Here is a 21,665-nt window from a genome sequence, read left to right on the forward strand (position 1 = left end):
TTTCTAATCTATACTCTGATACTAATTTCATTTTTTAATGAATTTAACGCTTAAGTATCCTTTTATGCCTGTTTTTGTTGGTTTTTTCCTACCAAGCCCTTGAGTTAGCTACATGATTCCCAAAGGAAGCCATAGCAAGATGTTAATATAATTAAGAGATGGAGGAAAAATTGCTTTCACATTCCCATTTTTTTTGCACCCTGAACCTGTGAAAACAAGCTCAGATTAAAAGTCTGATTAGATTTACACAATTCTTTAAACTATGTACCTCTATAGCTAAATAATAATAGGAAAGTCCTATTAAAATCTCCCAGGAAAGTAATAAAAACCTGTTGCATACACAATGTAGCAATACAGAAACTATGCTATTTACATGAGCACATTAAATTTAGTGTTCTTGAAACTGCAGCTTGCATTTCACTTTTAATATTGATCATCTAATATCTAGTGGCAACCATATGACAAATTAGTCTGCAATGTTATCCAGATGGAAGATTCCTCTTCAACTGACTAAGTATGACACACACTGAAAAAAATCTGAATATTTTTCCAAATGAAACCTTTATAGCCAATTACTCTTCAAGTATTTCTAAGATCCTTTGGGATAGAATGTTTGTTTATGTGTTCAAGCACCATTGCAGAGAATAAAATTAAACTTAGATGGCAGAGATAAAATTAAAGTGGCTGAAAACACATTGATACCCCATAAAATAAAATGAAAAAGGCCTTGGAATTTTGATAAGCATAAGAATTATAACATACAAATAAAATATGTACACATTTAGCTGAGACTCACTGCAAACCAATAGAAAATTAAGCCATTTGACCCACTCATTTGTGTAACCAAAAAGTGCTCATTACAATGATGATCTCTAGTACATCAACTTGTTATGAAAAGTATGAGTTTTCAAAAATATTATGACAGCTGCCTCTTTCCCACTGAAAACCAATACTTTATTTCATTTTCTTCTTTTACCAGTTCATTAGATGTAAATCAAAACTGTGAAAGCTCATGTTCAAGTAGATCTTCTGTGATATTTTACAGAAAAAATATATTATTGAGGGACCTTCAAAAGATTTTTACAAGTCTTGCTTCATTAAATTTTGCCATAATATGTGTCACAGCGACCTTCAAAGCAACCAGCATTTCAGCACCAAATATAGCAGTGCAATATGACAGCTCCAGTTTAAATTATGGTTTCATATTAAGAGTCTGTCTTAGATTTTTTTCCCATAATTGGGAAAGATAGAAGTATTTAAATTAAGATATAAAGGGCATTCATTTCCCTCCTAGATGGGGTGCTTTTTAAAAATAGATAAAACTCTGGTGTTTTTGCAGGAAGATCATATTTCCTGTCAAATATATTCAGCTTGAAAAAATATTAGATAATAGCTTCCCAATTTCCTCCATGTCAAATTCAGGAAAAGAGAAGCACTTATGCATCATTTTGAATGCAGGTGGTAAAACACATCTGATTAGGTACAAGTATCAATTAAGAACATTCTTTCCGCTTCAAAATCCAATGCACTTAGGAGAAAAGTAATAAATTTTGGAGATGAAACTAATCAAACAGAAAAAGACAAATCACTGTGTTGTTTTCAAAACTATGAAAAAACAGGCAGTAAGAGGCTAATTCTGTTTGTGGATTTGGGCTAACAATAACTAGATTGTTTGGGATTTTTTTCAACACAAAACATCTTCACTACTTTTTATCTTTATGCCGAGGTGTCATTTCTATTTTCACAAAATCTTGAGTTAAATATGAATTAATATTTTTTTTTTATTTTTCATGTCAGTGTGTTGTACTTGCTGACACATCTGGACTTTACATGTCTGTGCAACATCCAGAAAAATTTACAGAACTTAATAATTACACAGCACATCTCACCTGGACATTTATAATGTTTCTTGCCCATTAACTGAATAAAATTCTTCTTATTCTGAGACAGGTAATTTTCATCCTTTCACACAGACACAGTAGTTGACTAAATTCTCTTCTTCTGTAAATGAATGCAGTTATAACTTTGCTGATGTAAAACGACTGAGGTTTTTGTATATTAAAATCAATTGGACTGAGGGTATAGGGAAAAAAAAATATTCCTCCTTCCTAAAATGTGAGATTGGAAGAGGAATATTGTGAGCTATAAAATAGGAATATGAAAATATTTATTTCTTTGTTTTGTTTCTTTGTTTATGTCTTTGTTTTGTGCTTTTTTACAAAGCATGTTAACATCAAACTGATTTACTATGATCTTGTTTTTTCAGACATGCAGCTAACTCTTCAAATTCTTTGTACTTAAGGAATGCTAAAATTATCAACATTTTTTTTCTTGCAATAAATCTAATAACATATTTTCATTGAGTTGATCTGCTTATTGAAATACAGCCATCAAAGGAGATGGGTAACTCTAGGCACTAGGTGATGACAATTGCTGTATGCTTCAGATATCTAGGGAATCATTAATTTCCTTTATGTTAAATGGTCTGCATCTCTCTTAGTTTCTGTCATGCAGTCTTAGTAGTGATACACAGAGCAGAACAAGTCACACAAAAATCACAAGCCAGATCAAGTCAGGAGGGCATCTAGCTCAATATCCCATCTCAGAGAAAAAACAGTCACTCTTTAAAATGGATATATTAAACAGGACAACAGAGATTTCTCCCCAAGTGCATTACTTCAGCTTCCACCAATCAACAAGACTAAGGTTTCCTGACCTGTGGTTCCATTGTATTTGCTAGTCTGGTGGATTAGTTTCCCTTGTTCTTGTATTGCTCTTAATTTTTCATTATTTTTATATACTTTTGACTTACATAATATCTTTTGGCAATAAATTACCCCAAACATTCTGCAAAAAGTTAGTAAGAATTTCCTTTTGTTTTGCAAGCCTGTGACCTGATAGTAACAATAATTGAGTAATTGAATTCCCTTACCTGCTGTGTTCCAAGACATGGAGCTGTCATTTCTTACTCACATTTTCCTCTGCATGTTGAATAGGCCTGTTCTGTTTCTCCATCTGGAAGCAATGCCATCCCTTTGATCATCCCTATTTCTGTTCTGTGTTTCATTGTACCTTTGCAAATGCATGCTTGCTGAATATCTTCTGCTTTATTTTCCTAATTTTTTTAAGTCTTTTCTTCTATTACTGTTCTACTTGTATGGCAGTTTCTTTCAATGAAAATGAATTGATGTCCTGCTCTAAGGATTGCTTATATGACCCATTGCCCTTAGTAGTGATACACAGGACATTTCTCTTGAGTCTTCACAATTAAATGTACTGTCTTTCTGCCATTCAAAGGCCCTAGCAGTCTGCAAAGTAAGAGATTAAGTCAGTGATCTGATTTCAGACCTCCCAGTTGGCAGTGGAGAGCATTATCAAAAAGGCACCAGGCTGGCCTGATAGAGGAACACTTGTGCATTTTATTTTGTAAGGATTTTGTGCTTTGTTATGTTCAAGTTCAGTTACAGCAGGCAGGAGGCTTTTGTGCATTGAGACAAATGAATGAAAGCAGCATGGGTAAGATTTATTTTGTTTCATATTTTATTGTCTTGAAACAGCTGAACTCAGCTAATCAATTATTTCATAGGAAATGGTTACTGTATTTCTGTACTGGTGTAGGTGCGTGTGATGCTTTATGAAACACCCAAGTCAGATTTCATGTGTACCAGACATAATCCCTAGGAATTTTCTGAATCATATTTCATTCACTTTGATTTTCTTCACACCATGAACATAAGATAAAAGAATGCATTACTCTAAGGTGGTTAAATTTGGTTGCCTGGGATATTCTGTGAGCATGACATGGATAGAACAGATCATGCATTCATCAGACCCTTGATATTGATTCTTAACTGACTTTCTGCCTGCTGGGAACACCTCCATTCTTGATAATATGGAAAAGGTTTGCTGCACTGCTTGTAAAAGTTTTTATCACCTGTGCTTCTATCACGTTCTCTGACTGATGGAAAAGAAGAACAAGCACAGAATCTGTCCATAGATTTCAGAGGATGTTTACCATTGTAATTGAAAGATATAAAAAGCAAATTCAGACTTTAATCCCCTGACTAAATATTCTGGTATCCTGTTCAGTTCACGTCTTTAACATTTCAACTCAAAACTACTGTACCAATTTGGTTTTGCCTAAAGAAAATCCTTCTGCAGGGTGTCTATCTCTGATGCATAAGCAACAAGAATGAGAATTATTCATCTGCTTCAGATATTGCTGCATACATGTTTGCACCTCAACTATTGACTCTCAAGTCCTTTTATAGCAAATAGAGAAATAGGCCAGTTTAAGTCATGATTGGGTGAGGATAATCACATCCTAGGGTTACCTATTTACTTCAATTATTAAAGAGGACCAGGGACATTTGATGAAGTTTTCTACTTTGTAGATTGTAGACAAGCTTAGTCAGATGCTGGGTCAGATTTTCCTACCAGAAGGTGAATGCATTTCTTCTCTTTCTTGGATTTTGTGATGTTAAAAGTCTTTCTTGGTTCTCATTTGAATTTATTTAGTGATGGTTGGTGCAGTTGATGTCTCTTAATGTCTTCAGGACTGAAAAATATATTTTAAAAATAATTCAACAGAATTTAATCAAATTCAAGCTAAGCCAGTCTTGTAATAAAAACTGAAGAATGCAAAGGGAAAATTAGAGGTAGGAGTGGAAACAGATTGATTCCATTTTAGTAGCAGTAGAAACCTATATCCTTCCCCTTACTCCTCTTTATTTTCTGACTAAGACAAAATCAGGTAGGGACATAATAGAAAATTACTGGTGTTTCTCAACTTTTTCTTGTTGTACTGTGTTATTGTCAAAATTTTCATAAATAATATCCCAGCTAATCTATTTATTTCAGTAGAAAATTTGAGTCTTCCATTAAATTGTTAAAGTAGAATTCTTAGTAATATGTGCTTGTCAGGTAATTCAAACCCAACTATGTGGTCTCTCTTACAAACTTTTTCCCTGGATTTATTTGCAATCTTTTTTATCCTAAAAATATGAGAAAGTTTCTATTTCTTCTTGCATCCTAGTTAATTATTTTGAGAACAATTAGGTTGCATGTACTCACTTGGAGACCATTGCCTCAGTGGTAGAGAGTCCTTGTGATCAGAGACAGAGGTGACATTCTCAGATAGTGGACCCAGGGTGGAATTAGATTCTTCTTGTTAGCCTGTCCTGTGAAATATATTAAATACTAAATTATTTATTGCCAGCAATCATCTTAAAATATGAAGAACTGTAAATATTTCTAGGAAGCAGTACTAAAATACTGTCATGGTGTGGTAGAGAATTAGCTTATTGTAGTTCAGCAGATGCCCTTCTTTGGATCTGATGTGTGCAGCCATGGTCAGTGCTTCATGGGACTTTAATTTCTGCTAATTAAGAGTTTACTGGAATGAGGGAAGTGGAAAAATTTTGTCCCGACTGGCAGCTTTGCTCATAGTGTTTTCACTGTGTACTGTATCACAAACATAGGTTTTAGGTTCTTAATACACAGACTCAATCTGTTTTCTCCCACTTAGACCATTCATCCAAGCAGAAGACTAATCCCTGTGCTCTCAATGACCTCTTTACTGATGTTGTAGACTTGCAACAGATTGCAGCTGTTGTACAGCTTTAGGGCAGAAAATGATTGTTAAGGATCGGCGGGCTAATAGCCTGTGCACCACAGGGAAGAGGATGTGCTCTGCATCTTGGCATTTCTGGATGGCTTTTTTTTTGCTAGATATGCATTTGTTTCTGATGCAGTTGCTGTATTTGCTGTGTCTCTTCTGCTGATTTCTGAGAGGACTTCACAGCACTGGTGATGGAAGCCTAGGCTGCTCTGGGCACAGCATTGCAGATGTAGACAGGACTGTTGAAATATAATCTTTTCTCAGTAGTCTTTCCTATACATCAGTGCAAAGACTTCTTTGGATGCAAGGTGCTGGACTCCCTGGAAAGTTTTAAATCTTTAGGGGAGATCCCTCCTTTGAAGGGAGCTATCCTTCCTAAAGGAGTAATGAGATTGTCCTTCCTTTCAAGATAGCCCAGATATACCATGATCTCTCCACCTCCTCATTCTTCTCCCCCTTCCCTTCACCTAGCTGAAAGAAAGTTCACAGACCAATTTTAACTTAGAATATAAATTGTGGACAGTTACTCTCCAAATTGACTAGTTGGGATTTTTTAAACTACCTAATAAAAGACATTTTAACAGCTTTGTTGCTCAGTGTACCACTACATTGTGAGTACTGAACTACACTGAGATTTCTAAAGGCACTGCACTTCAAGAATAATAAAGGTTGAGTGCACAGAGCCTCCCTGTGAAGGATAACAGAATCACCAATTTTTTGAGGTTGGAAGTGACCATCATCTTGAGACCATCAAGTCCAAACCCCTGCTCAAGCAGAGCAGGATCACCTAGAACAGGTTTCTCACAACCCTGCCCAGTCTGGTTTTGAAAATCTCCAGGAACTGAGACCTGACAAACCTGTCTGGGTAACCTAGGCCAATGTTTGACCACCCTCACAGTGAAACAGAGTTTCCATGTGTTCAGGTGTAATTTCTTGGGTTTTGGTTTGTTCCCGTTGCTATCAAGTGCAATGCTGAGAGAAGTTTGGCTCCCTTTTTGTCATCCCCATGTATTTACAGACAGATGTTAAGATCCACCTGAGCTGTTTCTTCTGCAGCCTTAGGAGTCCTGGCTCTCTCAGCCTTCCCTCATGTGAAAGAGAACCCAGCCCTTAATCCTGTTTGTGGCCCTGCACTACACTGCTGACCTCCTAGTACTGTTTCTCTTGAAAGTATGAATTTAATTAGGCAAAAAACCCTCATAATCATGTAGATCTGCTTCTGATTTGCAATGCCACTGACCTTTTTTCATCTCATATCTTTTTCCACTTTCTCCAACAATCCTGACTTTTTCAGACCTATGATTTAGAAACATGACTAGTCATTGCTGTTTTTCTATTGCTGTCAGGGTGTGGTGTTTTTTAATGACTGTCCTTCTGCATATGCTTATTTAGCTAGGCCTTTCCTTTTGTCCTTTTTTCTTAAGTCAAATAAAAACAGCAGAGGATAAACAGTGGTCAGGTTCACAAACAAACAAAAAATTAATAAAGTGAATACAATTTTTTTTAAGTGTTAGTCATGCCTGTGTGTAATCATCATTCACAGATCCATTGTATAGTTTTAGTTCATTAAACTAAAAATTTCTTTGCAAAAATATGATCTGAACTAAAAATATTTTTTTTATGCTTATTCCTAATTCATATCACTGGTGATCAGTCTGGGAAATCTTCAAGGTATTTTGCTTAAATAGGTTTCTTAAGGCATTGGGAAGACATTCTGCCTAACCTCAATTAGTTTTAGCTTATTTTTTCTTGCATTCATGATACTATTATCATGTCTAAAGGGTAAAAAAAATCCCAAAAGTCATAATGACTAAAGTAATGAATGCAATAAACATTGTAAATGTTAAGCCTTCACACTTAAAAATTTTCTCTTAAAAATTATTCATTTCCAGACTAGTGTAGTGGAAAAATGCATATTCTGCCCAATGGCATTCTCTTTATAATTTCAAACCCCACAAATGTAAGTATTCTGAAAATGAAGAAAAACTGAGTTTCCCATCTAGAAATAAAAATTAAAAGTACTTCACACAGATGTCAAAGGACAAAAGTTGTGTACTGACACATCTGTAAAGAAGAAAATTTATGACAGTCTTTTTAACTTGCATCTTCTAGCATTAGTCCCTCCTATGATGGTCTTTTCACTTCTGGTAATAGGCAGATGCTAGAACTTTTTAATTTTCTGTGTATTTGATTTGAACGTTTGAAATTAAAGAAATTTATATGCATGCTCAGCAAATAATATAGTCGATGATGCTATTCACAGGTATAAAAAAATGGATCTCTCTAAAGTGCTTGAATTTTATTACTTTATTTTGTAATAAATTAATAAAATTAGCTTTTTGTTGTTCATTTCAGACATAGCACTGTTTTTTCCATCCTTCACTGGAAATTCTTATTTGGAGCTACCTTCTCTGACATCTGTATCTGATACCAGGACTGCATCTGGGCAGGAAACAAGCAATCTGACGACTCTGTACTTGACAGTGAAAACAACTGCTCTAAATGGCACAATTCTTTACAGTGAGTACCAAAGATACTTGAAGCTAAGTATCAGTTTTAGCTCCTTCAGGTCCTTATTAACTTTAGTGTACATCAGCTGGCATTTCCTCTTCAACAGCAAAATGAGTCATTAAAATGCAGTAGAAGCCTTTTGGTATTCTAATGCATGCTGCATTATAAAATTTGAACCATTGTTCCTTGTGTTCCTCTGGAAAGTTCTTTAATTTATGACTCATTGAGCAAAACATAACTTACAAGAGAAAATGCTGCTTCCTGACAAGAAAGAACAGAGTAAGCATATGACTTTAGTTGTAAGTTTTACAGCTTTGAAATACAAATGTTGAAGAAGTTTTGAACAACTTATAGAGAAACAACTTCTCTGTAGTTGGATTGAGTCTCGCTTTTTATAATTGTGATCTTGGTTCCAAATTCTTGATTTATAGAACTATCTTAGGTTCTGCAGTTTTGCCATATTTTGAAGTACTTACTGTGATTTCACACTTCAGAGAATTCCTTTGTGATCCCCCGAGAGTATACGTGCAGACTTGGATATATGCCTGTTAATACTACATAAAAAAGTTGCTTCTTGCCTGCATATTTCATTCCTCAATATATGGCATAAACTTCTGAGACAGAAGTACACTTTTCACTAGTCAGCAAGAAAAGATAGACTTCTCTGCCAGTTGAGTATTTCATTATATATTTTATCTTGCAATTTCTTGCAAATGGAAAACATGGAAAGTGAGGTAATTTCTTCCGAGAAGAGCTAGAAAGATATGATTATTTGATAGATTTACTCCACAAAGACAAAATCATTAGGAGCATTTTCAGTTCACTGCAACTTCCTAGAGTTACTCTACACAAGAAGTGTTGTTGATCTAGCATAAATAATTCTGATTAAATTGTTTTGCATTTATACTAATCTGGTAGTAGTATATGTACATAGTTCAGTGAATTCATCTGAACTATGTACATATTTATACGACAGGGTTAAAATTAATATAAGCTTTGTGGCATTATTTAATTATGCCTTTTGTTATTATCTGTACTGGATTTTTTTTTTAGATGTGAAACACTCTAGCCCCAAACTGAAAATTAATGTTTACTTCTTTTCAAAATAGTATTTTAAGTCCTTGTATTCTATATCTGGGCTGTTACTGCAGCTGCCTAAGCTACAGTACTGCAAAATTTGCCAAGAATCATGGATAAGTGGTGATGTGGCAGTTCTTTATATCAAAATGTTTTATACTTGTTAGTTATTCAATCTCAAGAGGAGGTATTTGCCCTTGAAGAAGAATTCAATGAAGGTTATTTGAAGTATTTTGAATATATTTGACATTTAGTGATTTTGTTTGCTTCATCACTGCAGATTAATTTGGCTCCAGCCAAAGTTAATCTTGCTATCTACACTAAGCCCTGAGTAAGCATCTCTGTAAACCAAAAATCTCAAAGAACTCCAAACCAAAAAGAAAAAAAGAGGAAGATTCTCTCTGCTATACTCAGGAGGAACTCAGGAGGAAGTGGTGTTTTTTCAGCCTGGAGAAGAGAAGGCTCTGGAGACACCACATTCCAGTCTTTAAGTATTAAATGGGTGCTTATAATTCGAAATATGGGGCTAAACTTCTTAGTTGCCTGTTGCAATAGGACATGGGATAATGTCTTTAAACCAAAAATCACTAAATGAGTGTAAATGTAGACTAGATATAAAGATTTTTTTACAATGAGGGGAGTAAGGTACTGGAATAGACTGCCTAGAGATGTGGCCGATTCCTCATCCCTGGAATCATCCAAGTCAGGTTTGAGAAGACTCTGAGCAACCTGCTCAGGTAGAAGATGTCCCTGCTCATTGCAAGAGGTGAGCTAGATGACCAATTCATATGACTCTATGCATTTTCTTTTCTAGGTAATGTACTTATTTTGCATCTAACCTAATTAGATATTTAAACCTAATATAACTTGTTCAGCTATTAGTTCATACTGTCTAAGGAAAATTGTTAACATGGTATTTTTCAGGTGTTTGCAGATATTTTGTTTTAGCCGTATTTGAGGACTTCATGTTCTTTAGAATATAAATGTTTCCACTTTCTGGAATGATAGAATGACATTACTGGAGAACCCTGACATTTTTTGCTTTCCTGTTATCCATATCTGAGACTTCCATGGGCAGTGTCACAGCTCACTTCTTGTCCCTCCAAAAAGGAGTCAGTGTAGATCAGGATTAGTGGTACGAGTTCAGTTCTCACCCTAAAACTGAGCTGGGGTAGCTCTAGGAACTCAGGATAATTTTTGTATATTTTCTCAGGGTGAAAAATCACCTTTTCTTCACAAGTTCTCAGTACCATGTCATACTTGCATTTTCATTCCTTGTGTTACCCCTAAAATGGAATTTTAACTGATTTGCATTATTCCACTCTTTTAGTGACCAGTGGGGTTTCTATTAAGGTTAGATTTCTGTTAAGCTAAATAAATAGATAAGTAAATAAGGAAAACTTTGGATCTCTGCCTGGCTGTGGAACACAGACACAGAAAGTAATGGATGACTTATCAGAATTCTTGCAGAATTCTACAAGAATTCTGATAAGTCATCCATTACTTTCTGTATCTTATTATCAGAATTCTTTTAGAATTCTGATACTGTGTTAAGCATTAGATAGATCTTTGCTTTTCAGTTCCACTTTAACGATCTCTGTCCCTCCTTCTATAACACCAATTACTTTTCCTTGGTTTTACTCTTTCTTTTTTTGTTCTGTGTCTCCCTGATAATTAGATTACTTTCCAAATATTACAAATGTTTCTTATAATGGTTCAGATCAATATTCTTATTTGGTTTTACATTAATGTAAAATAAAAAATTATATAAATGCATAAATAAAAATCTTTCCAGTGTTTTATGAATGAACTCCATGTATGTATACAGATAATTGAGAATTTTTAAATTATTTCTGTACACTTTTCTGTCAAATAAATATCCTTTGTGAGTTCCCTCATATGCTTTCTCTGTATTTCCTTCATCCCCATTTTTTCTCCCTACTCTGTCTTTCATTTTCACTTCTAACTACTACAAAAGAGAAGCTGCTGCTCTCAGCTCTTCTGCTTTTAATAGTAATACAACTCCTGCCTTTACTCTGTTTTTTTGAAGCTGTGTGACCATCAAACATCCAAGGAATGAACCATCAGCAGAAAGCCAACTTGAGGCTATTGCACTTACTAGGTACAAGAATCACACACTTTTAAGGGTTAATGTTCCAAACATTATCAGATTCTGTTAATTTATGCATGTTAGCAATGGTTTAATAATTGTGGTTACAATTAGCTTCACACATTCATAAAGCAAAAACCTTTCTATTTGTCAAAATAACTTTTTAAAATAGAAAAATCATTACAGTGATCTGCTTCTTTCAGATGTACTTTACTAGAAAATTGTTACACATTTTTGATTAGTTTTTTTAAATTAATCCAACTTCAGATTGCACATTTTACAAACACACCTGTTTTTACCAGGTGGTGGTGAGGTTACATCTGTTTTTCTGGTAGATAATTAGTAGACATTTAATTACAGGGAGAACTCTCAGACACAATGCTACTAATACACAAATGAATTTGAATCAGAAAGTATGCATAAGAAGACTATTTAAGTCAAAATCAGAAGGATAATATAAAAGGATTGAAACTTGCATCTGTCATTGCCTAGTACATTAGCCAGTGAAGAGCAAAAAAGATCTGTGCCTTCTTCACTTTTTCATGTCAACATGCCTTTAAATAAAAAGAACAGAACACTGAAATATCAATGCAATATTTTAATACCTCTTAGCACTTAGTGCAATTATATATATGCAAATATATATAAGACAAATAAAATAAATATAGAGAATACAGCAAATAAGCTTGCTTATAGGCTGACCAATAGGCAGAAGATGAGAACCACTACATGTGCTAGGCATGCCACTTTAGTAAATCATACCATACCATTGTTAAAAAAAATCCTATTTGATGCCTTTATTACCAAAAATTTTATCAATGATTAGTTGAAATTAACAAGTACTAAGGACCTGTAGAGGCTTCCAAAAATAGGTTTTCTGTTAAAAAAAAAGGGGAAAGAGATATGTCATAGAAGTCTATGTATGATATATAGAAAATTACTATACATACATCTGTCTTAATACAAAGAAAAATTCATTTACATTCTTAATAATGAAATTTTCCCTAATTATTTCAGTATGTATTCAATAAATACATACATTAAAGAGTGTTAACAGTAAATGGACTAAAAATCCCTGGAATTTTTTGCTGTTATGTTATGTTTAAATTGTTGTTAGAATGTGACAATTACATTTGTGCCAATAAAGATTAGCCATCATTTGAGAAGATTTATTTGTTGACTACAGAATGCATTCATAAAATTTCTATTCTATTCTTTAATTATTTTATTTGTTAGCATGATTAAATTTCATCAACATGTCAAAGCAAATTGTGATATTTAGCCACAAAGCAAAATAAATTGCTAGCAATCATAAAAACCTGATACAGTTGTAAAGTTTTACTTCATCATTTTCACTTTTAAGAGAGTCAGCATAATGCTGCTCACAATCCCTTCAAGGGTAGGTTGTTTAGCTTCTGCTATATATGGTAGCCTATAACTTCTGACAATTGGATTTCAGATATCACAGCCCATGTTTATAGCATTCCTTAAGGACAACAGCTCCCTTTTCATAAGCTGGGCTCATAAATTATTTCCTTTTTTCTTAGAAGCTCTGTTCTCCAGATCTTCCCATATTGCCCCTACCCTTAAGAAACTAGAGGCCATTCAGACATTTCAGTTGCAGTCTCTTTGTCTCTTATTTCAGCTCTCATTTTCATGTAAAGCATTTCACAGTATCCTTCCTGTGTCAAAATTTATTTTCTATCTAATAAAGTTAATCCCATATTTTAATGGGACTTCAAATCTCTGTTTTAGATAGGCAATCATTTAAGCTCAATGGCCATTTGCTTGTTGACATACTGATGTACAAAAATAACCTTCCAGCTCACTGTTTTCTGTGAAAGGATGATTGCTGAGATTCTTTTGCTGGAACCCTCACACAACCTCTGCTGAGGTCAAGATGATTTACCCCTAATATCCAACAAGGTTTTGAACTCAGGTATTTCCTGATCTCTGTCTCTTCCCAGAACCTGTCTGTTTTGCTTATGACTCAGGCTTTTCCTATGAAGGTAACTTCCATCATATGCACTAGGTAGTATATGCTCTTTCACATTGACAGAACAAAATTCTCTGACTCCTCATGTTCACTGTAGAAAGATTTAAAGGACTGTCCTTTCAAAGGATTTCATACCACCTAGCAAATAATGTGAAGAATGCTGTTAGTCACCTGTAAGTGTGACTTGAAAGTGCTCCCTAGACTGAAGTTCAAGCAGCAACACTCACTGAAGTTTCAAGAAGTAATGCTGCCTTTGAGAGAGCTGTCCCAGATTTTTTACTTTACTGGTAATAATGAGGAGTTTTTTCCAAGTTTTTACTAGTGGGCAATGTGAATAGACAGACAGAGTCACTGGGAGAAGGAAAACAAGCTGTTCATCTGTAACTTCACTTTTTCAACACCTGGTATATACATGCACATATACATCCACTTCATTCTCTCTGAATCAATGTGACTTACAGATCTGCTTACTGGTAGAAATTGGAAATGCCAGGAATGGCATGTACAGGGAGGGGAGAAGACTAGGAACCAGGTAGTACAATATATGCATATATCAGTTATATGATGTTTAAAAAGCAGTGCAATAGTGCAATATATTTTGAAAGAGAATTATCAGACTATTGTAAAAGGAAATTGTAAAAGCCAAAGGCATGAAATCCAGTCAAATTAAAATAGCTTTAGAGTTAATTAGGTATTCAGAATACAAAATATGTCTAAGCATAAAAGGCTTCAGTAGGTCATCAGTGTTTGTAACAGACTGAAGAAATGCAATGTTGCCTAGAAAGCTGCTCTCAAGGAGGGAGTTTACATTGTGAAATGTTTCTGCTAGGAACTATACAAAAGGAAATGATCAGGCAGTTGCAAGCACTGTTGTCTCTCTCTGATCTAAAAGATCATTTTTGCTCTTTGTTTTGTCCTCCAAAATAAAGTTGATTTTTTTTTTTTTACAAATTATTATGTTTTTAAAGTCTCAATAATGCCCTCATTCTTTTTACCTTTCTGAATAAAAATAATAAAGGATGTTCTGGCCTGTGGCCCTCTGCAGCAGCTCCAGGCCTGGGAGCTCCTACCCAGCAGATGAAACCCAGCCCTGATCCCAGCCCTTCTGACCCACTCTGGGGGACTCCTGCTCATGATTCATGGGCAGAGTCACTCAAGGCTCACACATCCAAACCCAGGCCCTCGACAGCTGAGGGTCCCCCAAATGCTAGCATGAGATTTCTCCCTGTCCAACACCCATGCCAGCACCCAGAGCCTCCTATTCAGAGGCAGTGGTACATCAAACATATATGCAGTATTTTCAGTTTCGTGACCCAGTTAGTGAGTCTTTTTTACTTCAGTTAAACATAGTAGAATACAGTGAAATAAACAGATTAACATTTTAACGATTTGTCTAAAGGTGAATAGAAATTGTAAACAGGAACTGTCATACATTTTATAAAAAGTAAGTACAGTTAAATTCAAAGGGCAAATTCACCCAATAGCATTTGAAACTGTAGGTGTCAGCCCTTTTTTTTTAGAAGAGCCTTGTATCATTCATCACTTAAATATTTTGCTGTCATTTTTACAATGTATAACATGCTATTTAGTGGAAGTGAACTTAGGCATATTTTTCATTCTTATTTTTCAGAGTTCAAGTAACAGTATGTTTGATGTTTTGTAAATAATTTTTCTTCTCCTCAAGTCTGAAATACATCATGAATTGGGAAGAGCTGTCATCTTATAATTTTTGTTTTCTATAATTTATTTGAAAAGCTGAATGAATGTGAATTTCTTTTTTTATTGTCACCTTCATTGTCTTAATGATACTGCTGGATATAGAGAGAAGTTCAGTTAATGTAAGATCTCTGTAAGATTGATGCCACTGCAGTGGTATTAAATTTTGTCTTTTAGTTATTTTCTTTTACTTTTAACTGTTATCAGCTAAATACAGACATTTACAGTCTGATTTTTTTCCTCGCAGTCACTCAAGAAGAGTTCTGTATATGTACAGAAGGGTCCCCAAGGTCACATAGGCATCATGTCTGATGGTGTTCCAGATGTGTGATTTAGTTCTGTGAGGTCCTACACTTTCAGAAGTGTGACTGTCTCCATTTTTGTTTTCAAAGCTGGTGAAAGAAATTTTGGAGAGCAGTTTCTTCACTTGTATCTTGTGGACGGAAGACCAACAGTTCGATTAGGCTGTGGAAACTCTCAGAACATTCTGACTGTATCCCTGAACCAATCTGTCAGCAAGGGGATGCTCGTCCCTATCACAGTAAGGTAAGAACTGGGTCACACTAAAAGAGTTTTAGCCATCTATATTGAGCAATAAAATTTAATTTCATTCTTTTTTTTTTGACAATAAAAGGGCAAGTCAAATTGGAAGGCAAATTTGGAAACCTTTTTCATAAAGTTGAAAATATAATTCAATTTTGATTCTCCTTGATTGAAAATACATTTTAGTTCACACAGATTACTTCAGTCCTTTGGAGAACTTATGAATCATTCAAAGTCTTCAAAGTCCAGATACATTTACAGATACAGATTATTTCAGTCATAATTTTTGAAATTACAGATGGGGGTCTCATATTTTATGCTTATTAATTAACACGTTGAATAAATTATATTTGTTATCACATTTTAGTGCTAAATATAAGACTAATCTATTGTTTAAGATAAATTAAAAATGGGCATGCTAACAACATCTTACATTACAGGGTGTACTTGGAGATTTTAAAAGCTTTATTCAAACAACTACAATTCTAAAAGTTGTCATATCTACATTTACCACTGTACTATCAGGGTTATACAAGTGGCTAATCACTGCTGTCATTTTTCATCTTGTACAAATGATAGTTCTCAAAATGGTTCATTTATCATTTTGAGATGGATATTGGTTTCATGCTTTGGTAATGAATTAACTCTTTTCCAGTCATGGAATTTCATATGTGCAAGCTAGGTAGGAAGTAAAACAGAAATAATATAGGGGTTTTTGTTATATTTATATTAGTAAGGTTAAATAATGGTAACGTATTCAATCTTTACTTCAGAAATGCTTAGAAATAATTCTGACCCATATACAATATCATATTACTGTGATTAAGATAATATTTTTTTACATCATTTAAGTATTATTAAGTATTAATTGCTGCACCTGAACTGTAAACATTTGTGCTGTGAGGGAATGTAATGCACAAATTATGAAATTAAAGGAAGCCTTAGCTAGGACTATTTTTGCTGTTAGAGGATGGTATGTGAAGGAGACTGCTGCAAAAGTTACCATGAAATATGCATGTTAGGCTTCTCAAAATTGCCTTTTACTATGAAAAAAGAAAAATCAAAGCAAAATCTGAATGTTTTTGTGTTTTTTTCTGAGCTGTTTCTCTATGATGTAACTGTTGATCAATTCTGAAATGACAGAGGTCTGTTGATCTCACTATATAGAGTAGATTGATAAGGGGAGAAGAGAATGTTCAGCATACCAGCCTATTTTCTTAGATTGTATGCTTAACCCATCTGCTGTACCACTTCTTTTAGAAACAAATTTGTTAGAATATAAATCCTTTTTTCAATACACAGAAAGCTAATAGGAGCTGCCATTTAAGAAACTGTTTCATTTCTATCTTCTATTACTTTTCATCCACAGGTCTTCACATTACTTTTTTTCTACATTTAAAACAGGGATTTTTTCCTTTTATGCTTAGCATTAACATCTAGTATTAATGGAACAAAGTTACAGAGCATGCATTCAAATCTTATTAGCTGGCAGTGTATTTATTTTAGGATTTTTGTACAGATTGTAAAAGCACATAAAATTTACAAAGAAAAGCATATCACTTCCCCTCCTTTTGATCTAGCAGATTTTTTTTCTCTCCAAAAATACTCGATAGAGTTATACAGCTCAATACAAATAAACTATTCTAAGTTTGTTTTTTAATCCCAGAGGCTTCTCTTGTATGAGACATTGGTCAGATAACTGTCTGCACTGCCTCAGCTGTGGTAGCATTGTCTTTGCTTCATACATTTAAACCATTAAAATTCCATACGGATTTCAAAGCCTAATAATATTGTAGCAACAAATGCAGCTAAACGAAAATTTAAAAATTGATTCTAGGTATAGAGTTCAAGTTCACACTGAAAATTTTATTTCCTGCTTTTTCTACCTTAATATTAATACCTCTGTATTTATGCTCTCATTCTTCTTGTTGTTACACTAAAAAATACTATCAGTTCAATTTACACACTTCCTTTGTTTACTAGAATTTTATACTGCTATCTTTGAAACAGTGGCATACTAAATAACTTGCAAGGTGTGATTGTAGACTGTGACTTGTAGGGATTTACATGAATTTGAGTTTATGGGCTTGGCCTTCAAAATGACTTGTGATTATTCTTGTGAGTCCTTCTAAAATGTAGAGAGAGCAGTATATCCTTCACCAAGCAGCAATAAAATTGTAATCCTTCAGCAATCATCCTTAACCTCTGTCAAAGGAAAAAGCAAAATTGACAAGGCAGTTGTAGCCTCCCAAGCTCTTGTATCATAAGATATAAAATATGAATCCATGACAAACTGTTGATTTGTGTTCTCAGAGGCTGTTGGAGATAGATAATTCTATCTGTATGCTTTACCTGCAAAATTCTGTGGGTTTTTTTTCCCTATAATGCAGGAAAAGAGTCAAAGAGTAGAATAAATGATCACTTTTTGTTACTGTTTCCAAGCTCTCCAAAAGGGGAACAAAATATTTGCTATATTGGATTTTGAATTGGTTTGGAAGATCATATTTGACTGTTATTCTGGTTTTGGATGCTACTATGACTGCAGTGGTTAAACACTACAAATAACACATCCAATATCTATAGAAAGAGACTCTCCTTTTCAAACTTATTTTTTTAATCCACATGTGCAAGAAACGAATACATTCCCATAGTTTAGAGCTATTGCTTTCTTTTAACTGTATGATTAGTTTCCTTAGAAATGGCCATTTTCTCAAACCTGATGAAGATTAAATGAGTTTTAAATGTTCAGTCATTGTCTTTATGATACTTGTGAAATGGCAACTTTATAGAAGAAAGTCAATAAAGCTCTGATTGCTTACTTTTTTTGCCTTGCCTAAAGAAAATAGAAACCTGTTTCAATGCAGTTTCATGTGTTTCTATTTCTGTTTATTTTAGGATGATTTGATTACTGGTTTGAAAATGTGCATTCATTTGAGTGTAATTTTTTATGATATCATGATTGAGAATGTATTGGGTTTTTCAGTTAAAGCTGTGAGCACATACTTGAAATGTAGTTTGGATTGGTTTATGGATTTGTTCTTTAAAGTTATTCAAAGAACATTAATCCAAACACATTTCATTCCATGAGTAGGTTCTGAAATGCATTTGCCTGATGTAAAATTCGCTTTACTTTGTGGTTAAAGTGCTATTACTGTCATGGGGGCAAATGATGTTTCTTCAATTCAGTGGTTGAAAAAAGGTAAATTTAACAAAGAGATTGAAATACTCAGGTCATCAGGATTTTGATTTATCTAGATAGTAAGGTGGATTGTCACTTTTAGAATATGAGTACTGATATTTTTTAGACATCTTAGATTCTTGTCTCTAAATGATATTTTTGTCTGTTCTGCACAGTGATGTGACACAGCGGGTCCTTTTCCATTTAGGAGATTCCAAGGAAGCATTAATTAAAATCTTCCCTCTATGTGACAACATCACTCTTCAGTCTTATGTACCTGCAGAACTTTCAGAATTTTACTCTGGAATTTAATGAACATAGTGCCCATCCCCACAGAGCTATATCATGTTATTATGTACATTTACATTTCATGTATCTTCCAAGTGAACATATTGAAAGCAGTTGTTTCCAGCTTTCTGTCACACTTTAATCAGTAGTATGGATGTGAGCATTTACTCATGGCTGAGAAGGACACCTTTAGCTGTCCTTAAAAGGGTTTATTTGTTAAATTCATTATCCAGTTAATTTGGCCAACTATCACCTAAACCATGCAGTGGTACAGAAGCTGCTGAAGTTTATTATTTGGTCTTCCAGCTTCAAAAGCAGATGGCACATTCTGAACTGCGAAAGTCCTCAGCATGTTTTTGTACCTCCACACGGAAACTTTGGCAAGGTGTAATGTATTAAGTACTAGTTACATTATTATATTACCAGTGTCCATGATTTTTCCACTTCTACTTCCACCCTTTCCACAGAAGAAGAAATTCGTTGCTTGAACTATTCTCCAAAGCTTTTTCATGCATGTGCGTTCTGAAAATGTGTTTCTAAAAAAATATGTAAATCACAATCTATATGATATGTTGTCTCATTTTCAGTCATGGTGTTTACCTATTTCATTTCATTATTTCAGAGATATATGGGTTTTCATATTAGTGCATATTTTTATTGTTATTTACAGGTGTTGGATATCCTCTATAGTGTGAAAGTATTACTTAAAATTACATTAAATCAATAAAACAAAAAAAAACCCCAAACTCAATTATCTGATGTCTTGCTATTGCTTCCAATATTACCAGTTACCTAGAAATACAGGATATTTTTTGATTATTTGGAAACATCTGAGCAGCAGGTTTTATATCTCAGCAAGTATATAGTGTAGCCTAGATTTCATACATGCCATACTGATTTCCAACATGATTAATTATGTTATGAATGAAAAATGGAAAGGTGATTTGGTAAATGACAACTACATGCAATATCGCTGTCATCTTACCACACCTCATCTTTTCAAAATTATTTGACGATTAACAGTGAAAGCAGTCTGAGATAGATTTAAGAATTTTAATTTTATTTTATGAATTTATAAAATTGTTAAGGAAAAAACATTTAGATGTGGTTTTAAAAAGAAATATTTTACATACTCTCTATCTTAATTTTGAATTTTAAGTCAGCATGTAGATGAATTGTACCCCTGTTGTGTTGCATAGAACTGGAAATGCTGTAGGATATTAATTATATTTCATCAATTTTGAAGAAAAAATTTTATTACTTCTAGAAGGACGTATATACAACTGAATGCATTTATGTTTGCTGCATTTTCTATAGCAATTGAAAATTTCATAAAATCATCATATTTGCCACTATAAACTAGGAATGCTTTTGCCCTGTACACCAATGTAGTGTTTGTTCTCTGAAAGCCTTAATCCCAGTTTCATTAATCCAGCTGTTACAGTTTTACACAAGTAATCACTACATCTATTTCATTTTAAAAATAGTCCCATAAGAGATACATTAAATCAAGCTAATGAATACAAATTCTTGTATATATAATTAAAATTTAAAACAAAAATTTGGAACATTGGAATCAGCTGGTGAAATAATGCCATGTGGCATGTTACCTGGAATAACTCAAATAAGAAAGTGGATTGTCACAAAGAATATAGAGAAGGTTACCTTTTGTGTTCATTTCAATTTCAGCTTTTGTGTATGAACAGAACATTCAGTGTGTTTAGAAACATAAGCCACTCTCTGAAACTTTTTTTTCTTCCTTCATTCATCAGCAGTATGCAATATTTCATCAGTGATCTGTCAAAGCCAACAAACCAACTGCTATGGCTGTTCAAGCTCATTAGCTACTGACTTGAAGAACAGATGTTTGAATTCCTGTACCCTTCATGCTCTGAGTTTATGCTAGATTTTCTTGCATTAACTGCCCTTAGAGGAATGACCCAAGAACACAGAAGGACAGAGTCAAGTGATTCTTTAGCTGGAAAGGCCCTCTGGAGGTCCTTCCAACATTCCTGCTCAAGCCGGCTGTCCTGGTTTCACCAGGGGTAGAGTTTTCTTCTCAGTACCTGGTATAGTGCTGTGTTTTGCATTCAATATGAGGGTTAGGTCAATAACTCATTAATGCTATGGTTGCTGCTAATTCATGTTTACAATAAGTCAAGGGCCTGTCTTTATGTCTCATACTCTGTCTGTAAGGAGGTACACAAAAAAATCATTAACTGGCTTTGGGAGGTTTATTGCAAAGTGGCTCACCACAGGCCAGTTGCAGTAAATGATGTCATAATATTTTCAACTTCCAATTCATATTGTGTCATTTTACATTTATCTCAGATGAAAAGGCTATGTCACAAAATAAGTGATAGCTGCTGTGTTTTCTTATGGACTAATTACAGAGTTGCATGAAATGTCGTTTGAGCTCCTACAAGGATGTGCATTCCAAAAGCTAAAACTACTGACCAAAACCAATGCATTAAAGAAGGTTTGAGGTTCTCTTGCTAGGTGTGAGTCTTCTTCAGTCTTTTTCAAAGTTATTCATATCTATATAAATGTTAGAGTGCGAACTGTATTAGCAGTTCAATAATGCAGAGTAGCATCAGGCATCCAGAGCTCCATACTGACCTGAGCT

General features: G+C 34.2%; 1 protein-coding gene across 1 annotated transcript in view; it reads left to right on the forward strand.

The window, feature by feature from the left end:
• EYS (eyes shut homolog) overlaps positions 1 to 21,665 on the forward strand; it is a 797,164-nt gene that overhangs the window by 644,046 nt on the left and 131,453 nt on the right. Inside the window, exons 37-38 of the mRNA XM_054514337.1 lie at positions 7,976 to 8,140; positions 15,423 to 15,576. Of these exons, the coding sequence (XP_054370312.1) occupies positions 7,976 to 8,140; positions 15,423 to 15,576 (319 nt within the window). The remainder of the gene's footprint in view (positions 1 to 7,975; positions 8,141 to 15,422; positions 15,577 to 21,665) is intronic.

The sequence above is a fragment of the Molothrus ater genome, chromosome 3 (genome assembly GCF_012460135.2).
Source record: "Molothrus ater isolate BHLD 08-10-18 breed brown headed cowbird chromosome 3, BPBGC_Mater_1.1, whole genome shotgun sequence".
Lineage (NCBI taxonomy): Eukaryota > Metazoa > Chordata > Aves > Passeriformes > Icteridae > Molothrus > Molothrus ater.